At 38.3% G+C, this 27,718-nt stretch overlaps 1 protein-coding gene across 9 annotated transcripts in view; it reads left to right on the top strand.

Moving 5' to 3' along the window:
• The window catches only part of MACROD2 (mono-ADP ribosylhydrolase 2), a 1,990,905-nt gene that overhangs the window by 717,154 nt on the left and 1,246,033 nt on the right, over positions 1-27,718 (top strand). Inside the window, exon 6 of one of the 9 annotated variants that reach the window (XM_082359158.1) lies at positions 5,855-26,423. The exons of the other annotated variants lie outside the window; for them this stretch is intronic. Coding sequence (XP_082215284.1) covers positions 5,855-5,898 — 44 coding nt within the window. The 3' untranslated portion in view covers positions 5,899-26,423. Of the gene's footprint in view, positions 1-5,854; positions 26,424-27,718 lie in introns of those variants that run through there. 9 annotated transcript variants of the gene reach the window in all.

Here is a 27,718-nt window from a genome sequence, read left to right on the forward strand (position 1 = left end):
CTAATCTACTTTGCTTCATTCTAATTGCAGTCAGTCCCTCATCTTACAAACCATTCTCCTCCAAAAATCTCATTTGGGAGTTGGTTGTTTGGAACTTCCAAGGTACTTTTCACTAGCAAAATAAAAGCTACAAATGTTGGGTGTGTTCCCAGAATAGCCCACAGAAGCCAACTTAACCCATCATATGCCCAATGCTGCTGCTCAGCCTAAACAATATCAATAGGCAGCGGTGCATATAAGGGTAACATGCTTTTGGAGATCCAAGTTGGGAGAACTGGAGCTCATTCTTCTATAGCAGGCCTGTCAGTAGGGGTGAAGACTTTCTTTCCTATCTTCATCCCTCCAACCTAAAATGATATGAAGTTAGGACATGGCCCAGTGATAATCCTGCAGCAATGACTTTATTGTTTGGGTCAAGGGTTGGGGACCGGGAGTTGTGTGATAAGGTTGAAGCATCCAGCTAGAGGCTGAAGAGAAGGAGGAGTCAGAGTTAATTGTGAGTGGAGAGGGTGAGACATGAGGATGAAGGGTAGCGAGAAAGGCTGAGAGCCAGGTAAGTGAGTGGGTGGATGAAAACCTAAAGCTGGATTAGGTTTAAAGCCTTCTGTAACCTTCACTCCCTTCTGTAAACAAGTTCAAAATCAGGTACAGATTCAAGTTCACTTAGGTAGGATTGCTTGGTAAAAAGCAGGCATTTAATTTACTTGTAGCTTTTATAAGAAATAACCCATTTTTCTGCTACCCCTTTTGCTTTTGACACTCTTGCTGAGTTAGAAGGAGAGAGACCAAGGGAGAACCTCAGGAGAATAGGGGCGGGGATTGAGAAGGTGTGACTGAGGTCCTCAGGCAGAGGCAAAAGTCTTCAACCTTGGTTTGGTTCATCTCCCATCTCTGTAGTATAATGGGGTAGATTTTGAAGGACATGTGAAAGAGAGTTTGAGAGACTAAACGGGAACGAAAGTTAACTCCTGGTAGGAGGAATTTGAGTAGATGGATCACTCCTGTGTTTCTACCAGGGCATTATTCACATGCTAATCATAGATCAGACCAATCTGGGCCTCCTGGACCTCACTTCACCAATAGAGTTTCCGGAGAATTGTCTCAGGAGGAAGGGGGATGACTCTCAAATGTTTCTTTTGAGGAGAGCAGATGACTTTCTAGGAAAATCATTGTCATCTCAGAAAAGAGACTGTGTAACAGGTATACCAGATACACAGGGTTCTCATATATGGGCCTTGGTGAGGCTGTCCTGGGTCTTGAGTGCTCTCCTCTGTCCCCTTCACCTGGTTGGTTCCTACTCATCCCTTAATGTGCATGTGTTATGTGCTCAAGGAATCCTTTCCTGGGCATCTCCTCCATTCAGACTGAGCCTGGCTCTGAGACAGAAGCACTCTTATAGCATATTTTACTGTTGCTTTTTATTATTTTTACTGTCACAGTAAGTACATAACTCATGAACCCCTGAATATAGTGCCTAGTACAGTGGCTGACATGTAGCAGGTGCTCAGCAAATATTTGTTATGAACTCTCGAGAAGCAGAAAGAGTTTATATTAACATGTCTGTGCGTGGAGGGGTCACCTTTAATACATACATTTGACTATTAAAAAACTTAAGTAGGATACAGAAGAGATTTAGAAAACTATTAATTAAAAGAAATTGGCTTAAATATTTTGTTGCTAAGTATAAAAAGGATGGACTCTAGAAAGCCTTTCTATTATCTCAAGAAGTTTATCGACTTCTAGATTAACATTGTACCAGTTGCTACCCAGTTTCCAAACTAGTTAATGCTATTTCAACTTGAATTGCCTTCAGAATTGCAAGGGCGAGGGATTTGCCCCTAGCTTGCTGTGTTGAGCGGGCCATGGTTCTTAGGCAGTAGCAATAGCTGTTAGAAACAGTCAGTTTCTCTGTCCTCCATGCCCCATGGAGCAACTGAGAAAGACTGGATATATCCATAGAAACCTGGAGTATAGACATTAATAATGGGACAGTATGGATCTTGGTTTTGATTCCAGCCCAAGTCATTAATTTATAAGAATTCATACTCTTCACAAAGGAACTATGTTAGCTAGCAAATCTCTTACGATTCCATGAGTTCAAGTTTGCCTCTTTGGGTCTTGTCTCATGTGAGCAACAATTGATGTGGTGACCCAAACGCTACTATATTTCAGTGTTTTCTCAAGGCTTCTTCATTTTGCTTGGGGAGAAAGTGAATTATAGCCCATGCCACATGAAAGTTAAGACTGCTACTATTTGTGTAACTTTATATCACACACTATTGCAATGAAAATGTGCCTAGCCCTCCACCTGCTTGTATCTGCCATCAGAGATTGAACAAGTGCTGTCGTGGCAATGCGTTCAGACTTTCTCAGTGCAAGGGTGATGGTTTGATATGAATTGTACCGTTTAGATTTTCTAATAGGTTAGGAAGGCAGGGAGGCAGGAAGGAAGGAAGGAAGGCAGGAAGGAAGGAAAGGAGAAAGGGAATAAAGGAAGTGCCCTTCAGGTACGTCATCATCTCTCTAAAGAGAATATTATGTTTTAACCATAGAAAACTTACAAGATTAATCTACTATATGGTGTTGCTTAGAACTTCCAAAAAAACCCACACATATAAAATGTGAATAATTAATAGAGTACTGTGCAGATTTTTGGTGAAAATTAAAAAGTAAGAACTTGTAACTAAATATGTATTGGGTTGGCCCAAAAGTTTGTTAGGGTTTTTCAGTAACGTCTTACAGAAAAACCCAAACGAACTTTTGGGCCAACCCAATAATTCAGAAAATTTCATTAAAAACAAGAATTCTAATTTTTTTCTTTATTCTTTTCTCAGATACTGATTTCATTTCAGTAATATGAGACGGTTTTATTTAATCTTACATAGGCCTGCAAAGATAGATTTTTAGCATTACTTCTGATCAGGAATAAACATTAATTTTCCAATAGAACGTGGTATCTTGGGGTAAATTTTATTATTAAAACATAATAGAATTTGAAAATATGAAATTTTTATAAGAAATTAGAATATTCTCTTGGTTTTGGAAATTATCCTTTATTATTTATCTCTTAATTTTATATCCTATGAGAGTCTAAGTTTAAAATAAAAACTGCTGGGACTTCCCTGGCAGTCTACTGGTTAGGACTCTGTCCTTTCACTGCCATGGCCCCGGGTTCAGTCCCTGGTTGGGGAACTAAGATTCCACAAGCCACACGGTGTGGCAAAAATAAAAAAATAAATAAAATAAAATAAAATTTAAAACTGCTAAGTATGTTTTGTAATAGTATATAAACCTATTTGGGATTAAAAAAATTATTTAGAAAATAGTAAAAAATTATAGAGAATTTACACTGGCTTTTTAAGTTAGTAATGTTCATCTGAATATTAAGTCACGTTTCTTAAAAATACCCATCTTCTAGAATTTACTTTTACTAGAATAGTAAACGTTTTATCTATTGTTATCAGAATTTGAAGTGTTCTAATCAATTTTTATAATTAATAAAATAATGAAAGTATAATAAAATATACTTAATATGAAAACTGATAATGTTATCTTTTAAAAAATATTTTGTAAATGAACTAAATGGCAAATAACTAATCTGGTTTATGACATACATTTCTTTTACTTAATTCTTTTCATTTTAATATTTTAGTGTTTTTAGCATTCTATACTAGACCTCATGTACAAGTTACAGAAGTTTCATTCTTTTTTTTTTTTTCAATAGTGAGGCCTTTGATTAAAGAATGGTAAGATTTTATATCATTATAAATGACATTTAAGAGTATATGCTAGCAAACTTTAACTGCAGTGTACTTGAGTTTCATTTTTGTGGAAATGAGTACAAAATAAAGAAAAACTTACACCATTGCCTGGGAGTAGCATCCATGAATCCAGCCCTCTGTTTCCTTTACAAGGCTTCCCAGCCTCACCTTTGACCTACGTCAAATGTGAACCCCCATGACACGTTACCTAATCTCTCAAATGGCATCTATCATATCTTCTTTCTTTATCTTGGTGATTCAGTTTTTCCCTCTTCTTGGGAATCTTTCCATTTCCATTAACATTTTTTCATGCTTAGGCTTCAGCCATTTAAGACATATAGGCGTGTGCACACGCAACTTCTCTCAAATCCATGTGGTTCTCCCACCACCCTATCTATGTCCTTCTCCTCATAGCAAAACTAATCTACGCCAATTAATGACCTCCATCCTTAATCTGGCAGATAGGTTTTAGTTAGTGTGTTAGTTTTCTGTTGTCAAGACAATGCTGTGTAATAAACAATGACAAAACTTTGGGGCAAACAACCCTAGGCACTTATTTAGTTCTTACATCTGTGCATCTGTTGGACCACTGGGCTCTGTTCTACTGTCTGTCTTTCTCCTGGGACTCACTGGCTAGACCGGGCAAGTCCTTCTCATGAGGATAGCAGAAGTGCAAGAAGGCAAGTAGAAGTGCTCAGTAGCTGCATGCCTTCAGTTCTACCTTTTTCTTTGGGCCAAAGCAAGTTACTTGGCTAATAAATACAAATGGGAAAATATACTCCATCTCTTTTAGTGGGTGAAACTGCAGAGTGACTGTATAAAGAATGTGGATGCATGGGCAGGTGAAGAATTGGTGCTAATAGTACAGTCTATCACAGTAATCTTACCTATCTACCTCTTACCTACGCAGTAGTAAGGGTACTGTACACCTTTGCCTTCCTTCTGAAATACCCTCTTCCTCTGGCCTCTGTGATGAAACAGTCCCTTGATTTTCATCCCATCCCTCTGGCCCACCCTATTCAGTCTCCTTTGCCAATCCAGCTTCATAAATACTCAGTTGAAAATACTCAAGACCTGATACTTCACCCTCTTCTTATTTATTTATTTTTTCCCATTGTTCATGAATCCCATTGCCACGGAAATAAAGATGAAATTAGAAATACTTAAATTTCTCCTGTGGGTTCCAGAATTTATATATATATATATATATATATGCATATTTTATGGTTCTTCTGAGATACCTTAAAGATAACTCAGATTCAACCTAGATTTAAAGCATTCCTAATATTTCCCCCATTATACCCGAAACTTCTTCAATGCTTCCTAGCTCAGTGAATGGTGCCACATCCACTGAGTTGTATGTGCCAAAAGACTAGCAGCCATCCTTGATACTCTACTTTTATCATCAAATGCTATTACTTTTGTTACCTAAATAACTCTGGAATCCATCTTCTTCTTTCTGTCACTGTGGTTCCTCCCGAGTGTAACCCACCATTCTTTCTCACCTGGACCATGGTAATAACTTCTGAACCTCATCCCCTCTTTTCCTCATCTGATCTCAGCACCGCATCCAGAAAGACCTTGTTGACAAAGAAGTCTAATTATTTCCATCCTTTCAAACACACTTCAGTGGCTGAAACACCCACTGAATGGATAGAGATAAAATGCCTAACAGACCTATACATTTTTGTCCTCCTCTCATCCCATGTTGTGCTTAGTGTGTTGGTTTGCAGTTCTTCAAAAAGCATAACGTGAGATAAGAGTCTTATAGGGCTTTTATTTGGAAGGTGGAATCAGGAACTACCAGTGAAGGAGTGGTGAGAGGGAACAAGAAAAGAAGGAAAAGCCATTGTAAGAGTGCTTTCCTGAGGCTGCTGCTATAGGCAATGGTGGCTTGATTCTACAGGACCTCGGGAGGATGAAGAATAGGACCTATAATGATATGCCTGCAGAATGGGCAGCTAGTTGTGTGTACCCACTGGCTCCCCATTGTTTGAGGGTTACATCCATGTGTATTTAGCTTCCCTGAATTTCAGAGCCAGACTTCACAATCCTCCCCATCTCTGCCTGCTTACTTCCTCCTCATCTTTCAGATCCCGCTTCATTCCTGTGCCAGAAAGTCCCTGCTCCTGAATGAAACAGCTCCGTCCATTCCTCCCAACAAAACCACATGCCTCTCATATATGCTCTAACCATTCCACATAGATCTCCACTGCTGGCCACAGTGGTGAGTTTGCATTTTGCTATGGGATTATTTCATTAAGAACATTTCCCCCACTGGACTGGAAGTTTGAGAAGACCTGGGATCAAGTCTGCTTTTGATCATCACTGTCTTACCAGCATCAAACCCAGGACTTGGTACGTAAAATACGTTCTATATATTTACAATGAATGTATAAGTGTAGGTGTGGGTATATGTGCATGTGTATTTATAAAGAGAAACTTTGAATTGTCAGGGCATAAATAGATCACTATCAATATAAAAAATTGTCATTTTTAATTCAAATGTCTTGTTCTATTTTTATGTATTGTTTTCTTCTCGTACTTATATAGTCAGATTACACCAGAAGAATTCTGTTTAAATGAAGTCATATTGAGAATACAAGAAAATATAAGTCTTATGTTACAGCATCTTGATTGATCCGATAACTTACAGTATTGTTCATACATTTCTAAAGAAAATTATCACTATGCAGTTTCTTTAATAAGACAGAGGTTTTGAGTTAAAAGGGGGATAACCAAATCCTAGAACACAGCCCTGTGCAATCCTGCATTAATCAGTAGAGAAGAGCATCCCATTTGGGAATGCTGGGCATTCTGAGGACTTGGGTACTAACAAGTGTTTGTGTGTGTGTGTGTGTGTGTGTGTGTGTGTGTGTACGTACGTGTGTGTGGCCACTAAAGCATCATGTCCAAATCTACATTTTTATTTAAACTGGGAACTGTGATTTTATAACAGAAGGAAACATGTTGTGAAAGTAAATCAGTTTTCATCTGGCTTCATGCTGATACAAGATAATAACAAACAAAACGGGAATGGAGAGGCAGGTAGAAATCTACATCAATTATTTTTAATAAAATACTTCTGTAAAAATAGGCTACCAATAGTAAGCGAGCCACATTCAATACATATTTTCTATGTTTCTACTTATCATGTTACACTTCAGATCATCCAACATTAATTCAACAAATACTGATTGAGTACTTACCACGTGAAGGTAATATGGCGCCCTTGGAAAATAGGATGGACGTAGTCTCCACCTCTGTAGAGATTATGATATAGTTGGCATTATATTATTAAAAATGCAAATATTTTCTCTAAAAACATCCATCATGTGCTGAACCTCTTTTTTTTTAATTTCATGGAAGAGAATCCAGAGCAGTATGCTTCTAATTTTGTCTCAAACCTCAGCTACCAAGAGATAAACAGTGGTGAAAGGATTATGAAGACAGCAAATAGATTATGAAAGTAGTTGTATCTGTGTCAGTTAGCGGCTGTTGTCAATTAGTGGTTGCTTACATTCAGTTTCTCTCATTTGGGGAACACAGAGAATAGGATATTGAGTGTTTAGTGGGCTTAGAGTGTTTCTTTTCATCTGTTAGTTGTCACAGTTATGCACAGGGCTGTGAACTGAAAGTGGCATGTAAACCCACGAACTGAAGACTTTGGGGCCCTAAAATAGTTTCCCCAAGAACACTCTGCCCCATATAGCAAGCATTGTGAAAAATATGTTTTTGGCTTGTACATTTGAAATCAGAAGATATCTGTCATCCCAGGATCCAGAAACTCCTGCATGTGAGACATTTTTAGATAAAATGGATTTTTGTGAGAGATGCCAAGGGGATGGTGGACGAACATGAATTTAAAAGATCATAGTTTTTGTTGAGCCAAGGACACAATGGAAGAAACTTCCTGGGTTTTGTTTATTTATTTGTTTGCTGATAAAAGAATCATGTTGTTTTTAAGGTCTCATGACCCTATGGGACCTTACAGTAAGCAAAGGTATGCCATGTGTGTCCTGAGAGGAGCTTGGCTTCTTTCTTGTCAGCTGACAATGGCTCAGCAATCACGGCATAGGTTCTGCCTTGATGGGTGACGACTGTAGGTCAGGATTCATCTTCCAGTCTCTGTCTCTGAGATCATCCTTAGAATTAGGACACACGGAGGAATCAGAGTGATGTGTGCTGGAGACTTCATCAGAGCAGAGGTGCCCACTCTCTCCTGATGCCCTGACCATGAGAGCCCTGGGCCACTTCAGATGAGGTCACCTCAGCCTTGTTCTCACCACTCCAGCTTTGGGTCATTTCTGATGAGGTCATCTCAGCTATGTTCTCACCATTCCTCCTTAGAGGCATTTTGGATGAGGTCACCCCACCAGGAACATTTCTTACCTCATATACTTCAGAATGCTGTATATGCTGTTTAAATCAGACACAAGTGCCTAACAGCTTCTTATACATTGTTTTTTGGTTGTAAGTAAAATTACCTGAGAATTGCACCCCTCATGAACAGTGGTTACATTGAAATTTGACTGACAAAGTCTAGTAAATTCAGTGGATTTATTGTCTTATCTACCAGGAGAATAGGAAGTAGTTTTTGAGAGGATTATTTAGGTTGCTTTTGGGGTCAAAATTTAGTACAAAGTGTGTTATATTAACATAATTGCTCTAGTGGCTAAATCTGAAAAAAATCAAAACTTTTAATAGATTGAGAACACAAGTGTTCATTGTATTATCCTTTGTACTTTTCTGTCTTTTTTTCTTTGGAGGGAAACATAATTTTAAGAATCTTAGAGGCTTCTGTCTGGGTCAGCATGTATGAAATTAAGAGGAAATAAATATTCCATCAAAAGGAAGAGCCTCAAACAAACAAACAGAAAACACCACCAAGATTGTCCATATTCCAAATGTAACATTTGTTAGATGCTATACTCAGTTTACTTGATTTTGTTTAACTGATATTTCTACATCTTTTAAAAATGATCTCTTAAGACTTTTTAGCATCTTGGGTCATTAAGGGAAGTTTAATTTTGTTAATTTGCTCTTTTTTCTAAATGCATTGCCCTTATCCTTGCTAGTCTTCACAGTCCTTTAGGGTTTTTCCATTTCCTTAGAATAAAATCAAGGCTCTTGCTGAAACTTTCATGACCCTGCATGATTTGGCCTCTACCCAATTCATCTCCTGCTCATCCATTGTTCACTGAACTCCAGCTACCTTGGTTTCCATCAGTTCCTAAAACGTCTCAAGCTTTTTCCTACTTCAGGATCTTCCAACTTTCTGTTCTTTCTTCCTAGGTTACTCTTTGCGTACTTGACTCCTTCTCCTTCTGGTGAATCTTAAGCATATCCCCTCCTCAGAGTGGCCTTGTCTGACCACCTATCCAATGACATCCCCTGTTACTCTTCTCACAGATTCTGTTTAATGTCTGTATCACTTTAAGTCTATGGCTTTTAAAAATGTGTTGACCTTTCCAATAGATAACTCATAAGAACCTGCTGTATAAAAAAATAAATAAAATAAAACTCAAAAAAAAAAATGTGTTGACCTTTCCATTAGGTTGTGAGCTTCATGACAGTATGAACCTTATCTCCTGTTTATTATTTATATCCCTGTTACTCATAATTTGCTTGGCACATAGTAGGTGATCACCAAGATTATAATGGATTAATTTCAACTATAAATCAGAAGCTTGCCATGCCCCTTCATAGTTAATGACTTACCTGTATCCCCCATCTTGATCTGTTGAGGCATTAGCCCACATGCCCTTATCCCTATGAAAACATTTCTAACAAATGTAACAAGAACAAAAAGACATTGTTTAAAATTTGAGTCATATTTATTTATACTAATTTATAAATTTATTGCAAAAGATGGCATTTTTGAATTAAATATCTGAAAGAAGTAACGCTAAGTTTAAGACAACTTAGCAAATGAGTAATACAGTCAAGCTTTTAAAAGGAAATCACTTTCTTCATTGACAGAGTACATTAAAACCTTAATTTATTATATTTCACTTCTGTGTAGCAAGTTGAAAAACAAAACAAAGTGAAAAAAGCCCTGTTAGATAAATTTGAGGATCAAAGCTATAACACTCTGAAATGTGTCGAGGGAATTTAAAAGAGTAAACTTCATTTAGTTTCAAGAAATTAAAGTACCAGTTTGGACAATAATGTTATTTTCTTGGGTAGACAGCTTATTAAAAAAAATAGATCCAATATGGCTCTTTTTAAAAGTCTGTATATAAACTTCACTGATTTCATATTTATTAAAGGAGAAAAATAAGCATAGAAATTTCAGTTTTCTAGTGCCTTGTTTTTGTGTGTGTGTTTGTTTGACCAGCGTATCACTTGTGCCATTGGATTTATATAGCATTGTTACTTCAGTAAGTATTTATATCATTATCCATTTTAGGATAATAGCAACACTTGTTTATTGTGGAAAGCAGAAGTAATCTGCATAGATTGTTCAATGGCAATTTCATATCCAGAACGCTTCCCTGAGCTTCACTGTTTATTAAAGCATGCAGTTCTATATTTCCCCAGCCACACTAAGTAGCTGGATCCAGGCATGTGAATTTGGCACATTTCAAAACATGGGCTAGGAATGAATATTTATGCAAGCTTGACTGAAAGATAATTAGTCCATATATTATTATAGATGATCTAAAGTTGTTCATAACTCAGTCCATGGGGGACCCATTCCCTGGTCAACACTTGCATAGCCTCCCATGGAGCTGGTTTTATCCAACTAGGCTTTGGTGTGCTTCTGTCTACTTATGTGGAGAATATGGATCCCGTCATTCAGATTACTCTAAGGATATCATTGAAGATGCTAAGGATCTCTTTAGGAGTTCAGTATCAGTAACAGCTGTTCTCATCCTTAGATAAGCACCATTAGGTTAGTTTTTACTTTGTAAACACTGTGAATCTTGCAACTGATAATTTTTTTTTCTCTTTAGATTGGCTTCTAGAACTCTAAGAACCAGATCTGGGGACCCCCTCATAGTCCCAATATTTCATGACATGTGTCTGTATATAAATCTACCTATTTTTTCCATCTCACTTTCCTTTTTTTCTTTTTCTTGCTTGTGTTTAATTCATTGTATCTTGCTTAATTATATGCTTTCAGATAAGCTGACTTGAATCCCTTTTCGAAATTAGGTAGGTTATTAATTCATTATTTACTATACAGATTGCTTGCCTGGCTCATTGTAATTTTCAAGTCATAAAAACAACAGGAGAATTTATAAAGCTCTTTTGATATGCTGTTAGACATATCAAAACTAGACTTTGGGAAGGTCTTCAACTCTTAATATGTTTTACATCTTATATTTGAGTTAATTTTCTTAAACATTTCAAGTGCATAGAAAACTGATGAGAAATTTTAAGGGTAAAATAAGAGATTTGATGGCATAACTGATCTAGTACAAAGATTAATTAATGGTCTTGGAAAAGGCATCACTAATGTTTAGTTAGATACTTCATGTCATCATTTGCATGACAGTATCATAATATGCTTTATCTTCATATTCAGACAGTTTCCAATATACAAAGAGATTGTATTAAAAAGGTATATTTATAAATTAGTTTAGAGTGCAGAGTTCATTTTCATGAACAATCAATTTTCTAAATGGGTTAGGATCTTAGGTTAGCCTATAAAATTTGTTTCACCCATAGTGTAGAAGAAATAATATTAATTTACAGTGAGAAATTTCAGAAAATACTATTTTACTTCTTAAAATAGGAAAAAAATGACGAAGAATTACCATATTTCAGTTCTGAAGCGTAAGACAAATATGATATACTTAGAAAATCAGGATATACATATACAAGTTCATGTAGATTTTAGAGAGGAATTCTGGATATACTTAAAGGTGAAGTAGGGTTTATTTTACTGTGCAATTTTACTTCACAATATATGAGCTTTCTTTTTTTCAAAATAGCATTGGTGGTAAATGCTCTTCCATTTCTCAACATGATTAAGTTCCCTTTTGACTTAAAAATAGAATGAGTAACAGAAAAGAGTAAGATCAAAAGATAGAATAAGTGGGTTGAGATTCCGGAGGTAACTGGGCAAGAGCTGAAGCAGAAGAAAGCATCTGACAAAGGGAAAGTTTGTGGACATGAAGGAGGTTTTCTGAGGTGGTGCCGAATGAGCCATGAAGTACTGAAGTCCTGAGTGGGGCTGAGGGTTCATGTATCACACAGAACTCTGAAGGGGAAAATAAGAACTGCTGATGAAGGGGTATTGGATCAGTCAGCTCCCATGTTGCCAGTAGAGTTGGGGGCAGGGTAGAGAGGGGGCAGAGAGGGATGCTGAGAAGATGGCAATTTCTTCATTTCAAGGTGCGGGCAAGTTGGGTATTTACAATCTTGGAAGTGCTTGTACTTTTAAAATCTTAGCTCTAAAGTCCTCTGGAGGTATCTGGTACTATGAGTATACAGAAATGATTCAAAATTGTATTTCAAGTGTAAAGTACTGAGCCTGAGGCCAGGTATACAATAAAAAATTAATTAATGTTGGTTCTTATTATTTTCTGGCATTAAATACAATTGTCAGTGGAAATTCTTTATAGTCACTGTTTATGAATAACATAATTCTCTAAGTTGTCAGTTACACACACGTTAAAACTAAGTACAGAGAGGTACCCTTAGTCTTAACCTCTGCCTCAGTTCCACCCAGGACCTCATTCCCTCACATGCTCCATCCTCCAGGTCTGTTTACTCTCCTTATCCTTGTTCCCTTACATTATTCTGAGTTCTCTTCTGACCCTTCTTCCAAAAGAACATTCATATGCCTTTTACATTTTGCCCTTTCTCTGTTCTTAGTCTCTGAAATTCTTTTGCAGGGTAGATTGTTAACTGCCCTCTTGTTGGAACTTTTTCATTGTTTCCTTGCCACCTATTCATCTAATAACTCAGGTTATTGAAATCCTACACTTTCAAGTTCCATCTCAGATGTTTCTTTCTCCAGGGATGTTTCCTGATTTTACCAGCTGCCCGTACCACCCCTCCACCACCCCCAGACCATTTTGTTTTTGTCTCTATTGGAAAGCCTGTTTTCTTCTTTGATTTATAGTATTTATAGTTATTCAGGTATTGTTAAGATCTCGGCCCTGGATTCTGACAACAGGGTTCTTGAAAACAGGAAATTGTCTTAGATAACTGTGAAAACCACTCGGTGAGTCAAAGTGTTTGACTTTCTTTTTGGATGCAATCTATTGAAACTTTGCCATTGCTATGTATCATTAACAGTTGAGTCATGATATCTATTTCTGAGGTAAAAGAGTAGCAAATTCCTCATATAATTCCCAGCACTGCACTTACTCATCCTAGGGCTCCAGTTTTGGTGAACACTCAGAATCTTTTACATTGACTTCAGTTAGTTTACTGCCCCTTCATACAAAGTGGTTCTTACCTAAACTTGTTTTTTTTATTCCCAGGATCCTCATTATGAGATAGCTGTTTCAGCTCATTGATGTGCTTGAGCAAATCTAAGAGTGCTGAATCCTGACACTTGCTTTATATTCCTTAGGTTCCTCTCCTGGGGGGGGGGGCTTTTTCTCTGACTGCTTTTTTTAATGCCACCAAACCTGAAATGCAGTTTTCGCTTGATAGAGCTGTAGATGAGTTGATTTTGAAAATACGCTGGTTGCCCTTGGGTCTAAGGTGCCCCTCTATAGTCCCCACACACGAACCTAGATGCTCCTTTCTTTACAATTTGTAAGCATTCATTGGAAGGAAGTTTTGCCTATAATGAAGACAAATCAGCAAATACTTAGGCATCTTCCCACTGGTAAATTGCTGCAGCAGGAACCACCACCATGTTCCTCCAAATCTCTTCCCATTCCATAGTAGGTAGATGTGTGTGACATCCCCGAATATGGCCTCTGCCGGGCGATATGACTCCAGGTCTGTTCTGTACCCTTTCAGGACCTCTGGTAGGTCACATTGCCTCCTGGTGATGAGACCACTCACCTCGTTGCCTGGGAACTTTCTTAGCTCTGCAAGGTCTACAGACTTCCCCAAGAAAGAGTGACAGTCCTCCCGTGCCTTTCAGGGACTGTGTAGTACTTTTAGCACAGTCCTCCACTCAGGCCATCAGGTAGCACATCAGAGATTCCCTCTTCTTGAATTTATCTTTTCTCAAGTGTCTGTACAAGCTTAGCTGACTCACCCAGGAGTGGGGCCATTGTCTGTTCACAGAGTAATAGATTCTTTCTTCTTCCTCTGCTCCTTTGGAATAGAGACGAGCTAATGGCACTGACTCAATTTATAGGGTGACAAAAAAAAAAAAAAAATCAAACCAAAAAAAAAAAAAAAAACACACAGCAAACCCCGTCTACCTTGATGTCTTTTTAAATTTCTTGATTGTAGGATTGGACATTCACTCATTTACTCAGCATATGTTTCTTGGGTGCCTACTGAAGGTAAGCTCTGCAGTGGTCCCTGGTAATGCAGTGCCCATATGATTATGGAACTTGGCCTATTAAGTGCCATGCAGACAGGTCAGCTCAGCACAGAACGGTATAGAAAGTGTAGTTACAATAGAGAACAGAAAAAAACGAAACAACAACAACAAAAACAGAGCACAGAGAATGGCGGAAATGAGCTCTCCAAGATGGGGTTAGGATCAGAGAAATTGTTCCTGGAAATGGATATAAAGGAATGTACAAAAGTGCAGGGAAAGGATATATAGATCTTTGTGTTACAACTTTTTTGTAATTTAAATATTAGTCCTAAATAAAAAGTTAACAAAAACTTACCAGGAAAATGATGGTGAAGCTGGGAGAAAGGCATTCAAAAACATATGCAAAAAGAAACCCTGCCACTCCTTTGTGTTGCAAGAGTTCAAGGGTCGTGAGGGAGCAGTGGAGACAAAGCTCCTGTGTATGCAGGTGAATCTGGATGGATTTGGGTTTCTGTAACCAAATGGGAGAGGTTGAAGGGTTTTAATTAAAGGAATGGTATAATGGGATTTTCTTTTTAGAAAAATACCTCCCTGACTTTGTGGAGAATAGACTGATGGGGAGGAGTAAGAGGTAGAGAAAGGGTGTGAAGGGGCAGTGGTCCAGGTCGGAGGTGATGGAGGCCTGTATCAAGGAGGTAGTGATGCAGTAGACAGTAAGAGGATAAATACCTGAGACACGTAGAAGGTGGCATTAACAGGACTTAGTCACTGATGGGATTTAGAGAGTGAAGGGGAAAAAGAGTGAAAGATTAGGATTTACCTGGCCAGGTTGATTCAAGTTAGTAGAAAAGGGGATCCGTGAGAAGGAACAGGTATCTAAAGGGAAGAAGAAGATAACTGCCTCTGCTTTGAGCAGGCTGAATCTGAGATGCCTATTAGATATCTGAGAGAAAATGTCTAGAAGGTGGCTGTATATATAAAACCTGTACTTAAAGGAGAGAGAAAGATCTGTAGATGTAGATTTGGAAGTCGTTAAAGTATTCAGTTTCTTAACTGGTATCCATAAATAGGCTTCAGGGCTTCACAAACCTCATATTTGCATGTCTGTATTTTCCTAGGCTGAGGATCTGTGCTGAATATTTCCAGTTGTCCCACCATATGTGCATATTCCCAGATTCATTCTCTGCCCTGATCTATGCCCCCAGCAGATGGATAGTTTGGATGCATTCCCTGGACTCCCTTGCCATTTGACTTATGTGGTTTGACAGTGGCTTAGCTATTGGGGGGCACTGACAGGAAATGAGAGGAATGGTGGGGATAAAGGTTGGGATAGTCCCCCCCCCACCGCATAGGATCCCATTTCTGGAAGAGGCTGTATTCCTCCGGGAATACAGCTCCTGTCCAGAGGGCTGTCCTTCAGGGAGCCAGCACTCACAAGACTCCAGTAACACCATTTCTTCCCTGTGCTTTCAGTTCCGGCGTGAGAAGTGCCTCCTGCTCTTGCTCTGCGTCCCTGTGCCATCTGACAGTTTCTTGCCAGATTCCTGACTAATACAAGGTCCATGTGTCTTTTTTTGATACTCTCATACGTATTTGTGGGAGAAGAAAACTCAGACAAATCACAGAAATGGTTGACCTCACCCACAAGTGTGGCCTGGGAACTGTGCCCTGTGACGACTGTCAAGTACCTTAGTTAGGTTTACTCTTAAACAGTTTCTAGGGTCTGGTGACCAGATGTTATCTTTGATACACATCCCAGGTGCAGCTGTATCCAGGAAGTATTGTCCCAGATTCCTAGGGCTGGCCTTGAATATTGCTGAGCTTAGAAGGGAAATATGAGACTTCAGAATCTGTGCCATCTATATATGAGTATGTCCAACTACATAATGTTATACTGATAACTTTGATCTAACCTGAACATTCTAGTTGTATTTTGGATATTTGTTTTTTTCTCAACATTTTCAGTGGCAAGCAGGGTGGAATTTTTTTTTTTTTTTAATTATTAGCACCTTTAATTATTATTTATTTATTTATTTATTTATTTGGCTGTGTTGGGTCTTCGTTTCTGTGCGAGGGCTTCCTCTAGCTGCGGCAAGCGGGGGCCACCCTTCATCGCGGTGCGCGGGCCTCTCACTATCGTGGCCTCTCTTGTTGCGGAGCACAGGCTCCAGACGCGCAGGCTCAGTAGTTGTGGCTCACGGGCCTAGTTGCTCCACGGCATGTGGGATCTTCCCAGACCAGAGCTCGAACCTGTGTCCCCTGCATTAGCAGGCAGATTCTCAACCACTGCGCCACCAGGAAAGCCCCAGGGTGGAATTTTTGATAGCCGAAGAGCCCAGGAATGTCTCAGGCTTGTCCAGCTAAAACTGTACTTCTTGACAGAGCTCCCAAGAGAGCTCCAGCTAAGCCTGGCAGTGAATGAGTGCTGCTTTAGTACCTAGTGGTCCAGTGAGAGCTTCAGTTCAAGACTTAAGCAGTGACTCCTGCTGTCTTCAAATTTGAGAATACAGGTCAAGTAAGAGTGTGGGTTTGTACAATTTAAGGAACTGTGGCCCCACTTATTAGAAAATATGACCAATCAGTAGCTCAAACTCTAACCAATCAGATTACTAACTTATTTCTCTATTTCTCATTCCCTCTCTCTCTCTCTCTCTTTCTCCCTCCCTCTGATAAGACACAGGAGTTGGCAGAAATAGGTCTAGTATAAGGAGAAGGTTAAAGACTCCCTTTCCCTATCTCTTGAGTGTTAGTCTCTCTCCTGCCTAATTTTTCCTACCAACATAACTTATCAATAAACTCTTTTCTTCCTGACTTTTTGTTGAAAAATGAACCATCAGATGACTTGGAGGTCACTGACCTTGTATGACCATGTTCATAACATGCCGTCCTTAAATGTAACCAAGTCAGTAATTCAGTAATTCATCAGAGGTTGGCAGATAGGATTGTTTGTGATGGTGAGAATGGAGCCATTCACCTCTCCCCTTCCAGGGGAATAAGAGAATAAAATCTTAGAATTAGAAGTGACCCTAGAGATAGTTTTGTTTAATTTTTTTACATTAAAAAAACTTTATTTAAACAAAATCTTAAATATGAAACAGGTCTTGTTCTGAATGGAGTTGGAAGTCTGAGTCCGCTTGAGGACAGCAGGGCTTCTCCCATTGTCACTGTTGTGTGGACTCCTGGGAACCCCGAGTGCTCCATGAAGCCCAGTATGAAAACCTTCAATCTACTGTGTCACAGAAGTTAAATGACCTGTCTAGTTGGAGAGACTCCTGGATCTAGGAAACTGCCTCTCAATCCACAGTACTTGTCCTTCTTCCACATTGCCTTATCAAATCTACATTAGATTCAAGAGACCACATAACCTGCCACCTCACTCACCACTGCCCCTACACTACTCATTTCCTATAGAGCTGTTTATCTCAGAAAACATTTTCACACTTATAATGATGTGTGTGTGTGTGTGTGTGTGTGTGTGTGTGTGTGTGTACATTGCAGAGTATACTGGCTGTGGGTTTTCCTCATGGGCAGTCAGCCGGTTCTGCAGAGGGAGTGCCAGCCTACACTCTCCACTGATGAGTATCTATTTACCCGTCCTTCATGTTGTACTCTTCTCATTTAGAAGGGCTCCCCTAACTGATTTATTTACTCTGCCATGAGCCTTCCGTGTCATTGTTCCTGCTTTCCTGTACAGTTTTGACTAGCTGAAAACAAGAATCTAAGTGCTAGTCCCAGGAGTACTGATAAAGTGAACACTGGGTGGTAAAAGGCAAATTTTAAGGAAGCTCCAGAAAGAAAAAGGAAGGGAAGGGAGGGGAACTTCAGAAAGTAATGAGAGATTCGTTGAATTGCTGTGACATAAGGGATATTGTAAACCGCACTGCAGCCTGGGAGGATTGGCCATGAATCGTATGGACAATAGGTGGAGAAAACAAAAAATTATTGCTAAAGCATATCTCAACTTCAGCAGATTTTGAGAGAAAAGAAAAATGATTGCTTATGTTTGGTATTGAGAAGACATATTCATAATACTGTATTCCAAGGACCCCAGATGGGATAGATTAGTTCTACCATCTCAAGAAACTTGTTCTTCAAACTAAATGGTGTATTCGTATATCAGTCCAGAAAAGAAGATAGTAATCAGTGCAAAGGAAAGCAAGATCTTTTTTCCTTTTGTGTTGTCATATACTGAAAACAATTTTCAGCTCTATTACAAGCATGGACTTAAATAATACTGATCATATCAACTTAACTGGGCTGTAAATGACACTTAAATGTTTCCCACTAAGTCTTGGTATAACCACTAACTCTGTAACAAACACAATAGGCATGGTCAAGAATTATCCAGAATCAAACTTATTATAAAAGGGTTGGTATTTTTTTAAGGAAAAACACTAGCTGGAGCCAATTGCATATAAGTTGGAGGTAATGAAATATTGAGAGGAACTTCAGAAGCACAGGTGAAGAAGTAATGCCCTTCAGTTAGAAATGTTGGTGGATGAAAGATACTAAGTGTCAATTTCCCTTAATGAAATGTATATAATATATATATATAAATAAAACAGGAGGAGTGGGTTTGACTCCTGATTCCATCATTTATTGCTGTGCCCTTCAGAATCAGCTCAGTCTTACTGCACCTCAGATTCCTCTTTGTTTAAATTGGGGTAACCGTACCTGCCTGACTTACCTCCTAGGTTGCTGTGAGTACCCAATGGGATAATGTGTGCAAATATTTCCTGTGAACTTAGGAATTCATAATAGTTTGATTTCCCTGTTCTCAGATGGACCATATGGAACCCTAAAGACTTAGCTAGATATGGGCCTTTTCTCTTTTAAGAGAGCATTTAATTGCACATCTTACTGAGTGAATAACCATCCAGAATAGAGAATGCCAGTGACAGTAACTTTTTAAACAACATCCCCTAAAGAGTACTTACCTTGAACTTATTTCTCAAAAAAGAGAAAGTGAGGGAGTCAGTTCCCTTTAGGTTTTGAAATTCAAGAAAATAATAAAGGGATGTTTGAGTTTGATTGGGGTTAGGAGACAGTATTTAAGCTAGTTCTTAATCTATTATTAATAATAAGGCCTTAGACCTCATTTTAGAAATGACCTCCTTTTAGAATATGAAGTGGGACCCTTAAGACCTAATCACCGATGAGCTTACCAAAAGTGATATGTTTCCCCCATTAGAAAGTTTCCCTCTCAGTCCAGTAAAAAAAGTGAAAAACCCACCCAGGGTGGTCACCCTTCATGTAACATAAATATTCACTGGAACTGGTTGGTTTCCGGTCAGGGTTTCCTTTGAGTCCCTTAGTGCAAAGCAGTCATTCCTATAGAATAATATTTTCTGGTGGTGCATCTTATTTCCTTACCCAGATGTGATGTAGAACCTTTTCCGTCTCAGCAGGAAGAGAAATTTACACTTCCCTTATTTACTTTTGGCAAAACAGTTCCTATTTTAACACCGATTTGAGAGTGTAAAAACATTTTTGGGGGGAGGGGGGGAGGGATGAATTATTCATACAGTTTTCTTGCTTTAAATCAGAACAATGATACATCATTGTTTAAATGTCTGTCAGACAAGCTTTCGGTTTTAACCCTTTTAGTTCCTGGTTCTGTACTACACAAGATCAAGTTATTGGGTTTGCATCAGAGTCAAAATGCTCAAAGTACTTCTGAGTTCTGTTTGACTTCTCACCATTTTGGAACAGTCTAACCCCGACACCTGGTTTGAGGTCACTTTCTTGATGCTTATAGAGACCATTAGGAGCACCAAAGAAACAGTACACAGAACAGCATTTTTGGAGTGTAGCTGTGCCATATGTCAAAAGCCTAAAAATATTTCATTTCTAGCAATTAATCTCAAGCATAAGCAAAACTATTAGCTCCAAGAAACAATCAGCACTGTTTATACAAGCATACCTTGGAGATACTGTGGTTTCTGTTCCAGACCACAGCAATGAATCGAATATCGCAATAAAGCGAGTCATACATGCTTTTTGGTTCCCCTGTGCATATAAAAGTTATGTTTACACTATACTGCAGTCTACTAAGTGTGCAATAGCATTATGTCTAAAAAAATGTATATACATTAATTAAAAATACTTTATTGCTAAAAAACACTAACCATCATCTGACCCTTCATCGAGTTGTAATCTTTTTTACTGGTGAAGGGTTTGAAATATTGGGAGAATTACCAAAATGTGACACAGAAAGATGAAGTCAGCAAATGCCGTTGGAAAAATGGCGCCAATAGACTTGCTTGATGCAGGGTTGCGACAAACCTTCAATTTGTAAAAAACAGTGTCTGTGAAGCACAATGAAGCCAAACATAAAATGAGGTGTGCCTGTAACAGAGAAAACCCAGAAACTAATTAAATATCCAACATAAAGTATAAGGAATTTTGAAAAATTTATAAAATTTTAAAAATTTATATAGCCATTGAAAATTAGGCTGTAAAAATTATGTTTATTAGCATGAAAATCATCTCATATAATTCTAAATAAAAGAATCAGATTATAAACATGATGAATAGTATGATGCGATGGTATAAAATATACATTATTTATTTAGATTGTTAAAAAAACATAGAAAATGGTCTGAAAGAACACACACCAAATTGATAGCGTTTATTTCTGATAGTGGAAATGTAGGCAGTTATTTTTTCTTTCTGTCTCTTCACTGCTATTTTGTATTTTGGATTAGTCGATAGCAAACATGTTTTATTTGTATTGTAAAAAGTGACAAAAAATATTTAAAATCATAGACACATCTTCAAATAAGGGGCTGAAGGAGAGGGAGGTGGTGGAAATTGACTGTGGTTGGTTTATCCTCATTTTAGGATTTCTCGTTTCAGCTTTGTCAAAAAAAATGCTTAAGCCTTAAAATATGTCTAAAAACCGTGGTTGTTCTGCATGTATTTATCCTGAGGTTCAGATATCTCTTGTAGATTCACACTTTTTGACTAATTCCTACATTTCAACTCTAATTTTTCCATGTACTTGTCAAACAATTATAGGTGATGTTCACTTCTAGACATTTCATTAAGTCTTTATTCCCAAAATAATTGTTAAATACAGTGGTTGCTGACCGTGTTCTAGGCCTAGTCTAAATACTTCACATGGATTTATTTACCTAATTTTCACAATGTCCTGTAAGGTAGGTAGGTATTTTCATCTCCCCCATTTTACAAGGGCAGAAACTGAAGCCCAGGGAGGGTAAGTCTCTGTTGGAAGTGATGTAACCTTGTCGTGGATCTGGGATTAAAGGCAAACATGTTGACTCCAGAGTCATGCAGATATTTGTGAAATATGCTACACTATAATTTAATATTTACTAAAGGTGGGATTAATAAAAATACTCATTTAAAATGAAATGAAACATCAGATACCATATCAATCTCTTATACCTGGAAGTATAAACTAGGTAATATTTTTTAATAGAAGAATAAAAAAAATTCCAGAAAGATTTTATTTTCACAAATGACTTATAAAGAGCTTTAGAAATTTGATCTGTAATTTCTTCTCTTTTTGATAATACGTGTGTGACACATTTTGTGTGAATGTAAAAAACAAAACTTTTTTGTGCCACCAATTAATTCAATATTTGTTTACTTTGGACTGTTTATCCCATCTCTCTTTTATCTGTGTAGAGTAAGTAATTGCTTTTTCCCCCTTTGGTTTGTAACCCATAAAATAACCAGAACCTGCAAACTCACTCTGTGTTTTCAAAGGTTCAATTCATTACCACCTCACATCTTGTTTTTAGGAAAGATGGTTATCAAAAGCTTCTCAAGTTTAGCATTCCATTGCTTAATGCCAAAGTTTAAACACTAGGAAAAGAAATTGAATGATTACAAAAATCTTATTATACATGATATTTACAAACTACTTGACATCCTAGAAGGAGTCAACAAATGGTTTTACACTTTAATGTTTAAATTCTTTTAATGATCTTCACACCAATTTCTTTCCAGAGGCTTAAAAATGTATTTTTTCCCTTTATCATTTTCTCTTTTCCACTTCTATACATTTTTTATCTTGGCCACTTTCCTTTCCCCTTTCTTTCTTTTCCTTTTATTTTATACATTTTACTTATTTTCCTTCCATTTTCTCCTTCTAATAGTTCCTTTTTATTCATACTGGTAACATGGATGGAGATAATAAGTGCAAAATATCTGGTTCTAAAAGTTTTTAAAAACAAATTAATAAGACTTTTCATGGCAGTTAATGGATTATATTTTCTAAGAATAAAAACAGAGAAGCTATGCCAGAACTCCCAAAATGACATAAAATAGAGAAGAAGCTTTTATCAGGAAAGATTATGTTCCAGTTACTGGTAACAGAAAAACTGACTAAAATTACTTAAATAAAATTTTTTTTCCTTCATATAACAAGTTTAAAGGCAGGCAATTTCTGGTGTTACTTCAGCAACTCAGTGATGTCAGGGCCAAAGTCAATAGGATTCCCTTGACCTTTCCCTCCTAGTGGTAAGGTGGTTGTTGCAGCTCCAACCGTCACACCGACATTCAAGTAGGATGAAATAAACCATATTTATCAGGACAGCAAAACATTCTTAGACCTCCTCTGTAAATGTCTGTTTACAGTTCATTGCCACCGTTGTGCTTAGAGGGACAATTCTGTTCACACAGAGCTGGCAAGTATGTTTTAACCACTGAAGGTTGATGTATTAGTTATATATTTCTGTGCAATAAATTATTCCAAACCCTAGTGGTTTGAAGTAGCAAACATCTACTCTTTCACAGTTTCTGTGGATCAGGAATTCAGGAGTGACTTAGCTGGGTGGCTCTGGTCCAGGGTCTCGCCTGTGTTGCAGTCAGGATGTCAGTAGGAGCTGCATGTTCTGAAGCCTGGGCTGTGGGGCTGGGGAATCTCTTCCACGACGGCTCACTCACTCACTGTTACCAGGAGACTCCAGGTTCTTACCACATGGACCTCCCCATCAGCTGCAGAGACGGTTAGTAGACAATAAACTGTCCCACAGGAAAGTTTCGATTCAAGCAGAAATAAATCTTTTGTTACGATGTGCCTCAAGTGAATGTGGTTTTGTAGAGCAACTCACCAAAGTGTTAGGCTCAAGTTGTAACACCTCTAATAGTTGAATTCATGTGCAGAAAGTCTGAAATTAAGTTTGGTACTTGTCTTAATTTGCTAGGGTCACCATAATAAAATACCACGAAGTAGGTGGCTTAAACAACATTTATTGTCTCACCCGTATTAATGTGTACGCTGATTGAAGGGTGCTTATGTGATGTAGCTACACTTGTTTCTGTGCCAAACATCCTAGGGTCTTTTCTTAATGGGCATCAGTGACAAATCAAAGAAATACCAGCTGATGAAGGAGAATATTTAGTTTCTTTTCCAAATGAATCTCATTGGGTGTCATAAACAACATTTTTATAGACTGTATGTGTTATCTTCACAATATAAAGTTACTTGATTGCTGGTGTTCTTAACCTGAAGTTATAGTTTTGTTTGTTATAATTAGCATTATCATGGAAGAATAACCTTTACAGAGCACGGAAATACAGTATTAGTTCACGACTTAAAGGATATCTGGCAGCATTAAAAAGCGTTAGCTCTGATACGTGTATGCTTTTAGGATCCTGAACTTAGAACATCTAAACTCTTACATCATACTTGCTAAAGAATGATTTTTTTTTTTCTCAGCGGTGCTCTATAACCTTTTAGAAAATCGCCACCAGGGTGACATTAAGTATCTCCTTAACAGTCTGCTGGTCTGCTGGCAGTGTTGGAGCTCAGGATATCTGCTTTTTAATTGCCACATTCAAGGTCTAATTATTTTCTCTGTACTGGGGCAAGAGAACTGTAATGAGGAAGTACAATCATTAAACACCAGTGAGTAAGGGAACAGAGTCTTCTTGAATTATGCTCTGAATTAGCTTCCGAAGCATCACTGTGGCTGTGGCTAATTTCTGTTTGAACATTTCCCTCTCGGTTTTTTGAGAGGTCATATAGAACATAAAGGAAGATGGCAGAACTCTTGTAGTCTTTAAAGAGAAGGGAAGACAATGGAGTAAAAGGCCATTATTACATGTAGACTTACAGACTGTTAACAGTTAAGAGTTTATTAGCCTCAAAGTATCAAAGTGTTCTAGAAATGACTAACGTAGCATGCAAGTCAGGCTACACATATGGCCAAGTTGCCATTTGAGCAAGTGGTTCAGGAATACATAGTGTTGAACAGATTTCACACTTCTGAAATCCTCAGAATTTAGACACTCAGATTTCTTTAAAACCTGTTTTGCTGGTTTACACGTTATTTATTATGCTGTTGGTCATGATTATATCTTTTTCTGTAATTCTCAGCTATTTTAGAGAAGTACCACATGACCAAACTCTCTCAAAAAGCAGGGTTTGCTGTTGTCTGTCAGAAGACTACGACTCCCAAGTCTGATTCTGTGAGCGTGTGCATGTACATGCGTGGGTATATAATCCATGATGTCACTCTGCGACACACTAAATAAATTCTATGCGTGTGTTTACCACTTATGAAAAAGTATAACGTGGCAGAGATTGAACTAAGTACTTTCACACATTATTTTATTTATCTTTATAATAATTCCCTGGTATTTTATTTATCTTTATAATAATTCCCTGGTGAAGGTATTTTCCTCATTTATTAGATAAAGAAACTGGGACTTAGTAGCTTAGCTGGGATTTGAGCAGAGGTCTATCTGTAAAGACCATTAATGCAAGCACAAAGTGACCATATTCTTACCCTTCACTACAAAAAATCTCCACCAATTTGCTCATGTTGAGTACAAATAATTTGATATGGGTTCATAAGGAAAAAAAAAAAAAACTGCACTTCTCTGGGAATTCAGAAAACATCTACCCTCATATCAACCTTTGAAAATTCTAAATGCAAGCAGGCGATTGGGTAACTTCTGTGATCACATTGATAATTGCAGTGGGCACACTGTAGTCACAGAGAGTCCCTGGAATCCAGTGAGGCTGGCAGCCTTCCTGTGGGGCTCCGTGGAACTGAACCACATGTGTGGGAGAGGAGAGCTGGATACGGCCACGGCTGCTCCACTGTCAGCATTTCACGGACTGACAAAGAACACAGGCTGAACGAACCTGAACCCGTAGAGGAAAACATGAATGCCAGAGGAACAATCTGCTGTCATCTCACACAGCAATGGGGAGGGAATTTCCTGGAGCCAAAGAGTGGGGTCAGGTAAGCCCATAGTCTGGACTCAAGGGGCTCACGGTCACCAGTGTAAGTGATCATCCACATCTTAGGTCTTCTAACAGTTTGAGGTGAGTAGTTTAACATGTTTGAGGTTCAGTTTCGACACCTGCAAGATGGAAATCATAGTATTTTCTCATGGGGTTGTTGGTGAGGATGAATGTGATCATATTTATGAAAGGAGCTTCAATGCAGTGCCTGGCCCATAACAGAGATAATAGTAGTAGCAGTAGTGGCAGTAGTTGTAGTATTAGTAGTAGTAGTAATGCCCTTTGCAGCCATATTTGACAGGGTTATTGGCCCAGTGGTCCTCAAACATACGTGTCTGATTTGTCACTGGAGTCTGCCTTAGTCAGTCTGGGCTGTTATAACAAAAATACCATAGACTGGGTGGCTTTGAAACTACAGAAACTTATTTTTCACAGTTAACAAGGCAGATAAGTCCAGGATCAAGGTGCTCACAAAGTTGGTGCCTGGCAAGGGCCTGCTTCCTGGATCATGGACAGCCATTTTCTCGCTGTGTCCTCATATGGTGGGAGGGGCAAGGGAGCTCTCTGGGGTCTCTTTAGTAAGGCCACTAATCTCACTGATGAGGGTTCTACCCTCATGACCTCATCACCTTCCAAAGACCCCATCTTCAAATATCAGAACATTGGGGATTAGGTTTCAACATATGAATTCTGTAGGGGAAACAAACATTCAGTCTGTAGTAGAGTTTCTGCTTGAACTTGTGATCATGCTGACATGAGGGACCATTAGATCCCTTCCTACCATTTGGATTTTTTCCTTGCCTTTTCCAAGATTGTTTTAGAGATGAGTATGCATTTTTATAGTCATTTCCAATTTAAAAAAAAAAACTTTTTATTCAGTATAATACATCTATGAGAAGGTGTACATATCAGGCACAGAGCTTGATGATTTACCAACTGAATGCTAGTTTTGTAACCAGCACCCAGTTGAGAAACAGAACATTTCTTCCAGTCACTAAACACACACACACACACACACACACACACACACACACACACAGACACCCGCCAAGGGAGTGTATCCTGAGCTCTAATCGATTAGTTCTGCATGTTTTTGCAATGTATAAAAATAGAGCCATATAGTTCGTATACACTTATGTCCCATTTCCTTCAGCCACCCTTAAGTTCATGAGTTGCGTCCATATTTTGCATATATCAATATTCATTCCCACCAGCAGCGAACTGGGTTGTTTTGGATGACTTTTGCTTAATAAGAATTATTCTCCCTGCCTTGTGATTAATTTTAAAACATCCAGCTAAGCTGAAAGCAGCTATACTAAAGGCTGGTCCTTGTGGGCACTAGATTCCATTAAATAGCTGAGAGAAGGCCATACCCTATGATATGTGTCAGAGGCTGGAGAGCTAGCAGAACGGTGCATTTCTGCTTCTGCTTTACGGCTTGATATATTTGATGGCAGTCCTTAACAGCTGTGGATTTCTTTCTCTAATGTTTTCTTGGAAACTGAAACGAGTTTGAAAGCAGCCTGATTCATATAGACCACACAAGTAAGAAGAGGCATATTAGATAACACAAATATGGGCTAGAGTGGCGCCAGGGAACAGAAAAGAAAAAAACTTACTTATTCGGTAACTAGTAGATCCAGGCATGAAATTTAGTAATATGCTGTTTAAACATAAAAGGTTAAGAAGAAAAACTTGTTTGAAATTGTAGAAGCATCTGACAGCTCACGTAAGGAATGTGTGAGTTTTCACGCTGATATCCTCCTGTACCAAGAGCAGTTTGGACTTATCAGGTGCCTTCCAATTTTACCAATGAGGAGGAAAATGGGTTATAAATGTGATATCTTGTGTTAATTAAAACCATTCACAAGCCTCTGTATTTTGGGAAAAGTCATGCTAAAACCTGAAGCCAGCAGGAACAAGTAAAATTTCATTCATGGATTGAGCATCTACTGAGCTTGCGGTCGTTACACACTGCTTTCCATTTTAATCCTCCAACCCAGCCGATTTTGTATTTTTCACCATCCTTTTTCCCACAGATCAGTCCCAGAAATGCTAAGTAACTTGTCCAAATTCCCAAAGTTTGCCAATGACAGAGCCATTTTCCAGTCCAGGTTTATCTGACTCTTTACTGCCTCATGTTGCCAAAGAGACATAAAAAGGGAAATAGTCGTACATTTTGGCAGTAAATAGCAGGCAAACTGCAAAAAAAAAGAAAATTCTCTGATAGACTTTACAAATGCTCTTGAAATCTCTGTCATTGCATTCTCTCTGGTGGGAGGAACTGGACACCAGTTGGCTCTTTGACCTTCCGCTGTC

Source organism: Balaenoptera borealis (genome assembly GCF_965194805.1).
Source record: "Balaenoptera borealis genome assembly, chromosome: 16".
Classification (NCBI taxonomy): domain Eukaryota; kingdom Metazoa; phylum Chordata; class Mammalia; order Artiodactyla; family Balaenopteridae; genus Balaenoptera; species Balaenoptera borealis.